General features: G+C 54.3%; 1 protein-coding gene across 1 annotated transcript in view; it reads right to left on the bottom strand.

Moving 5' to 3' along the window:
- Window positions 1-13,002, bottom strand: part of RGS19 (regulator of G protein signaling 19) — a 30,902-nt gene continuing 17,900 nt past the window's right edge. The window contains exons 4-6 of the mRNA XM_065566187.1: window positions 7,293-7,367; window positions 3,970-4,204; window positions 1-330 (exon numbers count right to left, since the gene is read on the bottom strand). Of these exons, the coding sequence (XP_065422259.1) occupies window positions 142-330; window positions 3,970-4,204; window positions 7,293-7,367 (499 nt within the window). The 3' untranslated portion in view covers window positions 1-141. The remainder of the gene's footprint in view (window positions 331-3,969; window positions 4,205-7,292; window positions 7,368-13,002) is intronic.

Raw genomic sequence — 13,002 nt, 5'->3', positions numbered from 1 at the left:
AGGGGAGCGGGAGCTCCAGCCCCCTGGTCCCAGAGGCCTCCCCACCTGCCCCAGACAGAGCCAGAGCTCGGGGACCCCCCCGACACCGGTGTACAAAAAGAACTGTTTGTGGCGTTGCCACGGGCCGAGGGTGGCAGGCGCTTAGGACTCCGAGGACGACCGCGAGACGCTCTGCTGCAGCGCTCTGTATATGGCAGAGTTCAGGAAGCGGGGATAGGAGTCTCTGTGCATGAGGGTGTAGATCTGTAGCTGCGCGTCGTCGAAGGTGTGCGTCGAGGGCTCCTGCATCTTCTTGTTGATGACTTCGCGCACCCGGGAATCCAGGCTCACCTGAGGAGGAGGAGAGGAGGAGACAAGGCCGTTAGGGGAGGGGAGGGGCAGGGCTGGGGTCCTGCACCCAGAGCGGCAAAGCCCAGCCTCATTCCCCCCTTCTGCCAGACTCCCCTGCACCTTGCGGGCCCAGGCTTGCAATGGGCACATGAGGCCGTGCGGTTTTCAGAACAGCCCCCCTTCCCCCCGGCCTGCACAGGCCAGCCTTGGCTGAGAAGGAGAAGGTACTTTCCCCAGATGAGGCCATGGGCTGTGCTACTGGAGCCAATGGGGCCTCATCCTGGGCTGCACCCGCGCCGCGGCCCTCCTGGGCTCCGGGGACAAGGCTGTGCTGGCCGAAAAGGAGGGTAAGATGGCCGGATGATGGTCCGACTCGAGCCCTGGGATTCCCCCGCTGACGGGATCGGCCCCTGCCGAGGTCAGGGCTGAACTGGACCCGACCCTTCGGCCTCAGCCCAAATCTGTGATCACAGAGTCGGGTGGGTGAAGGGCAGCAGGGGTGGCCAAGAGGATGGGGCAAAGGGAGCAGGAAAGAACTGGGCCCGCGGCTGCATTCGCCAGGCCTGGCTCCTCTGCCTGCTGGGAAAAGCCCTGCTCTCCCCAGAGGTGGAGCCTTCCCCTTGGCTGGCAGAGTTAGCGGCTCCGAGCCCCTCAGCCAGCCCGGGCCAGCTGCGGGCTCTGAAATGCAGTGGAGATGTACCGCAAGCGACTAGCACCCGATGTGGGCAGTGAGCGCGACGGGGCCGGTAACAGGTGCATTTCTGCCCCTGTGGCTCTGTGCTGTCGCGTGGGGCTCTGGGAGCAGCTGTGTGACGATCCAAGCGGCCCACAGGCCTCTAGAAAACCAGCTGGGGGGAAAGCAGAGCAGAGATGCCACAAAACCCACCGGCCGCCCTCACATCCCTCCTGCAACTCCTGAGGGGAGTAGGTGGCTTTTGTGGCTTTCTGGTGCCCTCTTGAGGTTTAGGCCAGTAATGCACCCCATCTCCCATCCATTCACTCAGCATGTTTCTCTCCACTTCAAGAAGGTCACAAGCTAATGCCTGACACAGCTGCATTGTATTTAGTATTGTCTCTGGGCAAGTTCCACATGCTCCCTAGATACAGGGCTTCTGCTTTATTGGGCAACGGCCCCAGTATCTGAGTACCCCAAGTCAGGCATACCCAAGATCTGTCCTTTACTCTCCGGCTTTATAATACATAGAAGATCAGGGCTGGAAGGGACCTCAGGAGGTCATCTAGTCCAACCCCCTGCTCAAAGTAAGACCAATCCCCAGACAGATTTTTGCCCCAGATCCCTAAGTGGCCTCCTCAAGGATTGAACTCACAACCCTGCGTTTAACAGGCCAATGCTCAAACCACTGAGCTAGCCCCCTCCCCGCATCTGTCTCCCTGACCCAAGGAACAAAGGCTTGAATTACACCTACATTCCACGGTACCCACTATGCACATGAGATGGCTGCAGGGGTTTGAGTGACAAATGTCTCATGTGCCCTGACCTTTAAAAACCAACACCAAGAGCAAACACGGGGTGGGCTGAAGAGTGAAGACGATGATCTGGGCCAAGCCCAGCTCCAGCAGGGAGTGTTTTAGAGGTAGGAGGTGTCTAATGGCCAGAAACACAAGGTGTGGACCTAGTGATAACAGCATGATCGCCAACTGGGGCTGGGACTAAGGGCGGGGTGGGTGAAGGTGGAGTAACTCTGCTACATGATAGTTTTACCCTAAATGAGTGAGGAGATCTACTGATACCTGATTTAAAATTGATACTTCCCATTCGACCAGCGCTTTGAAAACAGGCACCCGTTAGTGCTCAGCACGCCTCTGCCTTAGGGTGGTGCTCTTGGCATCCCCATTTTATCGCCAGCCACGGTTTACCGGTGGGGAAGATGGAGACCAATGTCCTCCAATCTGGCCACCCAGTGGGAGGCCTCAGAGGGCCTGATCCTGCAGACTCTTAAGCACAAGTCTCTAGCAGGATGGGGGGCTAAGTCCACATTTAGGCCGCTAATTAAGAGGCCCAGTTTTCAGGGGGGCAAGCCTGCAACTTTCCCTCCCCCTGACGTCAAAGCTCACTGCAGCTATTCATAGATTCCAAGGCCAGAGGGGACCATTGTGATCGTCCGGGTTTGACCTCCTGTATCATACAGGCCAGAGAACTGCCCCAAACCAATTCCTGGAGCAGAGCTTTTAGAAACCCAGCCCATCCTGATTAAACAGTTGCCAGTGATGGAGAATCCACCACAACTCTTGGTAAATTGTTCCAGTGGTTAATTACTCTCACTGTTAAAAAGTTAAGTCTTATTTCCACTCTGAATGTGTTTTGTTTCAATGTCCAGCCATTGGATCGTATTGTACCTATCTGGAGCTGAAGGTGCTTAGCACCTCTGAATTATCAGGCGTCCGCATTAGATGCCCAGACGTGGAGTTAGTCTTTATTTTAAGCATCAAGTTTAAAAAAATAATGGCTTAAGTGACCTACTTAAAATCCCAGAGGAAATCAGTGTCAAAGGCAGGCTGAGAAAGTGGAGATTCCTGGCTCCCAGTCCAATCCCCAGACCATTTTAACAGATTCATGGATTTCAAGGCCAGAAGCACCTCTCCAGTCATCTAGAGCAGTGGTTCTCAAACTTCGGCCACTGCTTGTTCAGGGAAAGCCCCTGGCGGGCCGAGCCGGTTTGTTTACCTGCCGCGTCTGCAGGTTCGGCCGATCGCAGCTCCCAGTGGCCGCGGTTTGCCGCTCCAGGCCAATGGGGGCTGCAGGAAACAGTGCGGGAGGAGGGATGTGCTGACCACCGCTTCCCAGTTCCCACCTGAGCCCAAACATCTACACCTCTATGAGTCCCACAAGCCTGAGTCAGCTAGCATGGGCCAGCCACAGGTGTCCAACTGCAGTGTAGACACACCCCTAGTCTGACCGCCTGTATAACACCAGCCATAGAACTTCCCTGGAACAATTCCTGTGTGAACTAGCACAGAGCTTTCGGAAAAAGATCCAATCTTGATTTAAAAATGGCCAGTGATGGGAAATCCACAAGGATTAATCCCCCCCCCCCCCTTTTAAAAATCGACACCTTATTTCCAGTCTGAATCTGTCTGGCTGCAACCTCTAGCCATTGGCTCTTGCTATACCGTTGTCTGCCAGAGTGGCGAGCCCACTCTCAAGTATTTGTTCCCCATGTAGGTGCTTCTAGCCTGACAGTGATCACCCCTTAGCCTTCTCTTTGTAATGCCATCATGAGCCTTGTCAGGGAGGAAGGATGTCAAACAACTTCCATCCTTTTTGGGTGCATTCACTCCCCATCAGGTGAGTCCCCGTTCCGGCTCCCGCCGGAGGCCAACGGGTCCTGAACGGATTTCAGCAGGGGCACTGCTCCAGCAATGGCCGAGGTTGTTCTGTTCTGAGCTGTGAATGGAGAACCAGCCCTTTTTTTTTTGGCCTGTCAGCACCTTTGCCCCGCAGTGGGGCCAGCCAAGGCTGAATGACGTGAGCGTGTGGACTCGCTTTCCCTCACTGCCTCGACAGGGAAGCCCGCCCCAGTCGGAGCATGGCTACCAAGCAGCATGGAGTTCCCAAGAGCCCAGGGGCTCGGGAATCACCTGCCTGGCCTGCCAGCATGCGGGGAGGGGGCCCAGTACCTCTTTGGGCGAGAGGATGGAGATGTAGTCCTCGTAGATCATCCTGGCCTTCTCGTCGATGGTGTGCTTGTTGCACTCGTTTTTGAGTTCCTCACATGCTAACCAAAAGAGCATGTTTTCCTCGCTGTACTCAGTCCGTAAGAATTCCCGGAACACGTTCCTGCCCGCTGGGTTCTTCATCAGCTTGTCGAACGACTGGGCCCAGCCCTGCACTTCGTCGGGAGTTGGCTTGAGGCTGGTCGGGCCCCGGCGTCACCAAAACAAAAGGGGAGTCACGAGAAAGAAAGAAAGGGACAGGAGGGAACAAAACAGGATTATTGTGAGCCTGAGCCACGTGCCTGCTCCGAGCCAACCCCCTCTGGTACGTAGCCATGGCGGGCCGAGAGAGGCTCGACAGAGTTTAGAAACTCTCACCCTGTGACCCATCTACCAGCTGCTCCTCGGCACCTGTTAGAAAACCTGCCCACAGCTCTCCCTCCACCTCTCTCTCTTCCCAATGCATCTGGACTATAGAATCTAGGAACCATACTGCAATTGTTGCATTTAATTCTCCAGTTTGATCAGCTCTTCAATCTGCCTAGCATTCTGCGGTTGACTGACACGAGAAGCACTGTGCAAAAGAAAGGGTCTTATAGAGTAAGGCACTCCGGCCAGGTCCTCAGACGTATTTAGGCTCCCAACTTCCACTGATTTCAATGATTTTCCTAAATACTTTGTAGGAGCTGGACCTTGATGAGTCTAACACTTTCCTGATAGTGCTATTAATACTAGCTGCACCTTTGAAATGGTCACACCGGGGTTTTTCTGTTTGGTTAATCGGCCATTTGACCGGTCGAGAGGCTGCTCTTGATCTCAACTGAATTTCACAGTTTGAGACGCACCATTTCGCTGCCGGGCAGCAACTTCACAGCATTCCAGCAAGCAGTCAAAAAGGGAACGCAGAACAACCACAACCCCCCCTCTCCCCTTATTTTATCGTTGCCACAAAAGGATTTTGAAGAGAGCACATCTCCAATCCTGGCCCTGAGCGCTGCTCTGTTTGTAAGCTCTGGAGAAAAAAAATAAAAACCAGAGCAGCGTCTGCAGAACGTCAGTTTAGCACCAAAACGGAAAGCTGCATTTCTTGTCGGTTTCCTTTTCGGACTGCAAGATGGACGTCTTTGGAGTGAATCCCCTGTGTGTGTGTGACTGCCAGCCCAGCGCATTTGAGCTGTAACCACAGCGCCCCTTCTGTTCTACTCCCTATCTCCCCGGACAGCCTTTACAGGGGTGGGCTTAGGAATTTGTTTTGGAGACATGGAAACAATCAAAACCTCAGAGCTTGAGAAAAGAAGCGGTTCTACAATATCACCACGTGTTCCTCCCCACCTTCTAAAGGGCAGCGCGAGAAAGCCACTTGGCAGGAATGTATGTTATAGTTTATTATTACTGTTTCCATTCCATCAGCCCCTCGGGTTCCCCCGTCACGGGCCAGGACCCCACTGTGCTCGGTGCTGTACAAACCCAGGACTGGAGCACACTGAGCGACTACCAGATGCACGTTTAGCAAATTCCTAATTTTAGCTCTCAGATTTCAGTTATTAGTTCAAGTCACTGGACTATCTCCAGGAGCTCGGGCTGTTCTTCCAGCAGCAGCAAGGCAATGTAGTGAGATGGCAGGATTTAGACTGAATAATGCCCGGCTCTCTCATGCTGCCTGGAGGAAGCTCTGGGGTTTTCATGTAAACTCCACAGCCAAGCATGCTGCAAAGGGATGCCTGCCCCTCTAGACAGGTCTGATTCCTGGCCTTGGGCAGGGGGAGATAGAGAGAAGCCGGCGCCAGCCGACAGCAGGTCCATGCCTCACCCACCCGCTGGGGTTCCCGAGGCAAACGGAGCCTCATTTTGCCAACAGAACGGAGCAGTCCCTCGACTAATTATAAAATCCTTATATGGCAAAGGCTCCCACAGCAGCCGGGCCTGCCACCCCCCTTCAGCCTTGGTATTCCGCGACCTTACGGCCCGAGGTATATTTAGATCACTGCTGGCTACGTTTAGCTGTCAGTTTCAGTGTGGGAAAAACAGGCCTGGAACAGCAGGAGGGTACCAGTGCTGTGAGTGTGCCAATCTAGAGGGGAAGGGCACAGCCAGAGCCTAGGTAAACTGGTACCTTCGCCCTTATAACCTCTCCTCCCATGATAACAAGACGCCTGTCGACTTGGTCTCCTGTAGCAGGGAAAGTATTAGCTAGTGCTTGAAGTGCAGGCCTGGGAACCAGGAGGAATGGGGTCTGATTCCTGCCTCTGCCATCCACTTGGCCATAGGCAACAATCCCTGACAGGCCACTTAGCCTCTCTCTGTGCCTCAGTTTCTCCTGTTAACGGGGGATGATCACCAGCAGCAGCACAGGTGTGTGTAAAGCACCAAGATCCTTGGGCAGTAAGTGCTAGAAAAGGATTCTTACTTCATCAGGAGGGGCTGGGCAAAGCCCAAGCAGCGAGTGGTGCTGGTGTCTGGAGCTGGGAGGAAGGGCCAGGGAGCAGAACCACGCTGGCCTCGCCAATCATTATTCCTTCCCCCACTTTTTCAATTTTTGTTCATAAACTGCCCCTCTGAGCCGCCCCTCTCAAGCCCTGACACCTGAGCTGCACGCTGCCAGGGAATGGGGGTGCGCCTTGCCATGGGACGGGTCAGTCCATTGCAGCGGGCAGCCTCTTCAGACCGGACTGACTGCACAGCGGCAACAGGAAAGCTTAAAACAAAACAGAACAATGGGGGGGCAAATAGCCCAGCCAGCGCAAGCGAGACGGCCCACGACACGCAGCAAACATGGGGCGAGGGGCGCACACCAACGGCTGGGGAGGAAATAATACTTTCCACCTGCTGCCTGCGCCACATCCCCCAGCTCGGCATTTAAACACTCCTCGGCACCTTCAAACGGGAATGGATTCGGTCTCATGAGCACCTTCACAAGTTAAGGACATATTACAATGTCCCCCTTTGGGGGAAACCGAGGCACAGAAAGGCGACGCTGTGTGTGACCCAGGAGAAAGTTGCAAGCCACTGGCAGGGCAGGGAACAGAACCCCGGAGTCCTGACTCCCTGTTCCCAGGTCTAGCCGCGATGCAGTGGTGCAGATCAGCATGATGTGTGTGCGTGCCAGTGCGAAGGCAACGTGTGTGATGCATCAGGGGATGGGGCAGAGTCAGGATCCAACACACTCTGCCGGCCGCCCCGCAGACTGGCTAGACAGCAGAAGGGCCTATCTGGCAGCCCGACCTATAGCGGCAGGCAGCCGCCCGGCAGCCCACTAGCCATTCACATAAAGGGTCAGAGTCACTCACCAAGCTTCACAGTTTGGAATGGTCTCCAGTTTGGTGTCTCGAGACGCCCGCCACGCTCGCTCCCGATCTTCGTTCCTAACAAGGAGACGGAAAGGTAGTCAACGGCGCTCAGAGGGAACAGCGCTGCACCTTTCCACAACGGCACTACAGACCCAGCTTGAAGCGAGCAGTGCACCCGGACAGATCCACCCTGTGCCTCGGGCGTCTCCTAGGGTCAGGCTGGCCTTTGGAAACGATCCCGAACGCTCACTCTCTGCTGGAGCCCGGTGCAACTGATCGGGTCTCTCGCTCTCTCTGGATCTTTTGCATAGATGCTGCAGCCCTTTGTCAGTTCACATCCTTGTCCAGTCACTACCTGGCTTTGAAGAATACTCAGATCCTCAGGAGCCACCTTGAGTGGCCTGTAAACAGTTTACCGACCAACCACACTTAGCGTTTGCTTGTCGACAAAGCCCAGGGGGAAAAGGCCACTTCATACCAACAATGTGACTCAGTCTCAATTAGTTCGGGCTGCTGAATCGCCTTGTTTTGTCACACATGCGGAGCCCTCCAGAGGCAGCAGCTACCTGACCTGTCCCTGTCTGCTTCCTCCCCCAGCTCCCCCAGTGCCTCAGAGCCCTAAACTGCCCCCACCTCCGCCTCTACCCTCGACGGGATTTCACGATGGTGTCCCGTGGAGAAAGGCGCGTGCACGTCCCCTGCTCCCACCACTTCCAGCCAGGCCCAGGTGACGGCGGGCAGTCAGACAGTCACAAGGGCTGCAAGAGGTCTCTGTTTTGGGGGAGTTGCAGAGCCATATCGGTCTCTGCTCCCCACCCCCAATACAGAAACATCAACTGCTGCTACGTCATCTACTGGGCCAGGTTAATTCCGAACGCCGTTCCCCACTGCTGTGTGAGACAGCTGCTACGGGGCAAAGTCAGCCCCTGCCCCTCTCTCCTGCCAGCTGCCCACGATCACTTTGCTCTCTGCCAGCCATGAGCACGGCAGCTCCACAAACCGAAACACTTCTGGTTGGTTTGGTTTTGTAAAAGGCTAAAAAACTTCAGCGCTTTTACTGGGCTCTTCCCTCCCTGCTTCAAAGTCATGCGCCAACAGCCTTGGGCTTCCAGGTGTGTTTTTAACCGAGAAGACCCTTTGAGATGCCTGGTTCCTATTGTTACTAGGGCCCCATTCCGCTAGGTGCTACAGACACACACAGTGAGAGATGGTCCCTGCTCCAGAGAACTTACAGCTTGACCAGATGAGACAGAGGCCCAGAGACCTGCCCTCGTTCACACAGCCCCCGAGCTATCAGACCCCACTGTCTCCCCAACTCTAAAATCCAAGCCTCGGAGATGCAGGATAGCGCTGAATTAGTGCTCTCACAGGCGAGAGCAGTATAAATGCTAAGACAGAGACATGCAGTATTGTTGTAGCCATGTTGGTCCCAGGATATTAGAGAGACAAAGTGGGTGAGGGAATAGCTTTGACTGCACCGAACTCCTGTTGGTGAGACACAAACTTTTGGGCTACTTCTTGACCTGAAGTTCCCTCGCCAACAGATGGAAAATTCAAAGTGGCAATTACTGGAACCAGCCAGTAGAGGGCACTGCTGCCCCAGGCCAAAAACAACAGAGGCAACACAAACCCAGCAGGAACCACTTACAATAATCACGAAAAAATGAATCCATGAGATCTGTGAAGTGAGCTCTGAAGTCAGTGGCTCAGGCAAAGGGAACAGTGATGAGATTTCAGATTAAGCTAGTTCCCGGAAGCCCCAAGCGCACCGAGAGCGGGGTAACCTCTGACTGCAGCCTTCTATTTAATAAATGCACTGAGATACTCAGATCCCACGGTAATGGGAGAGGGTATATCACCCTAGACAGAGTCAGAGAGAGAAGCAAACGCCTGCATCAACGTCTGATAGCTGCAGCAGGGAAAGCCAAGCTTGGATTTTATGCTTTCTCAGAACCCCAGATTTTCACTGGAGCGAGCCAAATTGGTCTGAGTGAGAAAGGGGGTACAGTACCCCCATGGGGGCTGTAGGTACTGCCATGCCTTTCGAAGGCCTACTCCCTAGATCTGGTGCTGAGAAGTCCTGGCTGCCCTCCATCAATGGGGGTGGGATAAGCACTCACACCGCGAGCACCCCCAGCTGGCGGAAGTCTGGAGTGGCATCAGCAGCAGCTCAGGTTCTCCTAGCCCTTCGAGCTTGTAGGAAAGACAACAACTTCCATCAGGAAACGACAACAGGACGGACAAAAATCACCTCCTTAGCTGAGCTGGGCGAATGAAACTGGAGCAGAATTGAGTCCGTCTGCACGGGGATCCTTCGGAATGGCCTCAAACAGGAGGCTGGCTAATAAAAAGGAGCTTCTTCGTGCAGGTTTCATGGTAATGCTTTGCACTTCCAGAGCTCTAAGGATAGCAGCTCACATTGATGAATTAACTCTTAAAACTCCCTGGGAGTTAGTTCAGGCGGATCATCTCCATTTTACAGATGGAGAAACTGAGGCACAAATGTTCTCTGGCTTGCCCTAGATGACATAGGAAGCTGAGCTAGGACAGAAACCTGAACTCCTGACTCCTAGTTCTGCACTTGAACCGCTGCACCCTTTTACTTCTCCATAGGACCATCAGCTTCCCCACAATAAAATGAACACGACTCAAATCTGGATACCTTGTAAGCCCCACCCTGGCAACAGCCAGATGAAGAGAAGCTTAAAGCTACAGCCATGAGATGTACTGATGCAAAGCACTACGCAAGAGCTAGGAGAGTGTAGGTCCTACCGATACCAAGTTCCACCGGCTGGGAATTTGCAGGCCAGGCTTTGCCCCTGAGAGCTGCAAGGGACCTGCTCTATGGAAGCAACTGCCCGTGGAAACCATGCCGCTGACATGGCCAGGAGCACGGCCTCGTTCCCCTGGGAGGTTTTGCTCCAGGGGGTTAGTTTGGGTTTTTTTTGAAAGCCCTCAAGTGAAACCCTTGTCTCCCCTCTCTCGCCAGGAAGGGTGCTGTGCAATCGGAAAGCAGCACGCAGGCAGGCAACTTCCCTTGGGCCTCTTGAATTTCACATGCGTGGAAAACCGCAACAGGAGCAGCACTTCCTGTTTGCGACATTGTCCCTTCTCTGCTCTTACCAGATTAAGACAGAAACTTCTTCCTTTGCAAGGCAAAGGCTGCACAGCAGGGTGGGGCTCAGAAAACAACAAGGGCAACCTCTCACTTCCTCCAGGGCCCCTTTCTAGAAGGGCACCGAGGCGGCGTGAGAGCCAGGCTGGGCTCTGGCAGCTCTGCTATGGGGGTGGCTGTTAGCTGGTTTATAGCCGCCTGCTCTCCTACATACTGCTCAGGCCCGTCCTGTCTGCAGCCCGGTGCTCCCGCCCCCCCGGGACATTCACAGCTTAGCATGGCAAAGGATCGCTCCCCACTCTGCTTTTAAGTTATTTTGTCCTGGGTTGTTTTTTCGATCCATCACAAATGGTTGGTGCTTCAAAGCGCTCGTCCCATCGGAGGAGTTGCCGAGGGCTTTACAGACCTTCATTAATTCTCACAACCCCTCGGCGAGGTAGTTCAGGGCCACGCTTCCTACTTTTGAAATGTAACCACTTCTGGGGTGGAGCTTAGCTGTTGCGTAGGTACCCTGCAGCTGTTTAGGACAGGTGGCGAAGGAAAACGTGCAGGGGAAATTCAAAGCAGCAAAATGTGATCAGCCCAAGTGGACTCTGACCATTAACCCCCTTCCTTTTAGAGACGGTGCCACAGGGTCTCATCCGGAGGATAGCACCCCGCATCTCTACACTACGCAGGGGCACTGCTTTGGTACTGACTCAGAGGGGAGAGTGCCACCTACTGAGTCACCGATACCATCTCCTGCACTGACTACATGTTCCTTAGAAGTCCCCCATGTGAGCATGGTCACAGCCGTCCTGCTTAGCTTGCAAAGTCTGAAGAGGCCACAGCAGAAAGTTTCTGTGGCTGGAGGAAGCATACGCTGTGCTGTTGTTGTTTTCAACTGGGAAGTTTATTGCCAGAAAAAACTATTCGCTGTATGAATCAACAAGGCCAAAAGTGCCAGGGGATAAAGCAAGGGTCTGTGTAGCGAGTTTGGGCTGTCTCAGCATGGTTACCCAGGTGTGTGTGTGTACACACATGTACACTGGGGGCAGGGATTGAGCAGGGATTTCAAGCAGAAGGTAACAACTGGACTGCAGTAGTCACATTGCCTCTGCCTCCTCACCCAGCATCAGATTCCTCTGCAACGCTGGGGGTGAGGTGTGGGGACAGCTACTCCGCAAAGGGGTCTTTGAGGGTCCACCCACTGTCAGTCTGCCTGGATCAACAGGTCTGGTTTCTGCCTGCAGGAAGCCGCACAGACGGGAGACAGCCGCTGCGATGGATCTGGGGACTCTCCCTTGTGCGGAAGGTGGCTTTGTTGGAGTACTGTAGTTCACTCTCCACCCCTAGCTGGGCAGAGGGGGACCGGGCACAGTACAGGGACAGCGAGGCCCAGAAGGGAGACAGTACGTGAAATAGCACCTCATTTCTGCCTGTATGGGGAGGAGCTGATACAACCCATCGTAGGTTTTTTTTGTTTTTTTTAATTAATGGAGATATCCTATCTCCTGGAAGGGACCTTGAAAGGTCATGGAGTCCAGCCCCCTGCCTTCACTAGCAGGACCAAGTACTGATTTTGCCCCACATCCCTAAATGGCCCCCTCAAGGATTGAACTCACAACCCTGGGTTTAGCAGGCCAATGCTCAAACCACTGAGCTATCCCCCCCTCCCCTTACTCAGCATCTTGCATAGCCAAGACATCCCTAGGCCACAGCAGGCCAGACTCATCCCTGGAATTAGCCGCCAGCTCCGCTGATCTCGCAGTAGCGGCGATTTTGCTCTGATGGCTGGGGAGTAACAGTGCAGCGTCTGGGTAGCCATCCAAGGTCAGAAGCCGTCGGAAGAGAGAACATCGGCCAAATCACCTGAGACAGAACCTCAAACAGCGCAATGGGATCTAGGAATCCCGGCGGACATGGACAGGAGACATGGTGAGGGGCGAGCTTTCGAAGGAGGCACAGGGGGTAACCGTACAGCCAAGTGCCCATTTGCACACACAAGTTCCCAGGCAACCATTGTGCGGTGAGTATTTGTGGGATCCTCCTTCGTGAGAGAGGCTGGGCTTCCAAATGTCACAGATGCCCCCTCGCCCATTAATCTCCCTCTCCCCGGTCATACAGTGCACAGAACAAATGTGTCCAGCCCACCGGAATGGTTTCCTGCACCCCACCAGCCTCCTCGGGAGAGGGACCGATTCTGGGCCTGCCGTTCAGCGGGCAAATGCTGTTTGACACTGAAAACTAGGGGTCTCTTGCTTGGGCAGGGACACTGTACCACTGAACTGTGCAGGAGCTGCTGCCAGCTGCTCTTACAGATGTGTTTACATGGTTTTAAGCAGCTCCCTGCACGAAAATGACAGAGATTCTAACCAGGAAGAATCATTATTTCCCCCCTGACCTGGCTAAATAAAATCAAATCACCTGCGTTGGGCATCCTAATCCTGAGCAGGTTGTGTGCAGACATGGGAATAACCAGACAACAAGACTGCCCACCTGCTGGGCTCAGAAATCCAGGCCTGGGTCTTTAGTGTGACTGGCACCAGAGAAGCAAATACACCACCTCATGAATCTGTGCTGGTACGAGCCAGGCAGGGGCTCCCTCCCTCTGAA

Source organism: Chrysemys picta, chromosome 13 (assembly GCF_011386835.1).
Source record: "Chrysemys picta bellii isolate R12L10 chromosome 13, ASM1138683v2, whole genome shotgun sequence".
Lineage (NCBI taxonomy): Eukaryota > Metazoa > Chordata > Testudines > Emydidae > Chrysemys > Chrysemys picta.
Note: the sequence above shows the minus strand (reverse complement) of the source record. Positions and strands in the feature narration are given on the sequence as shown.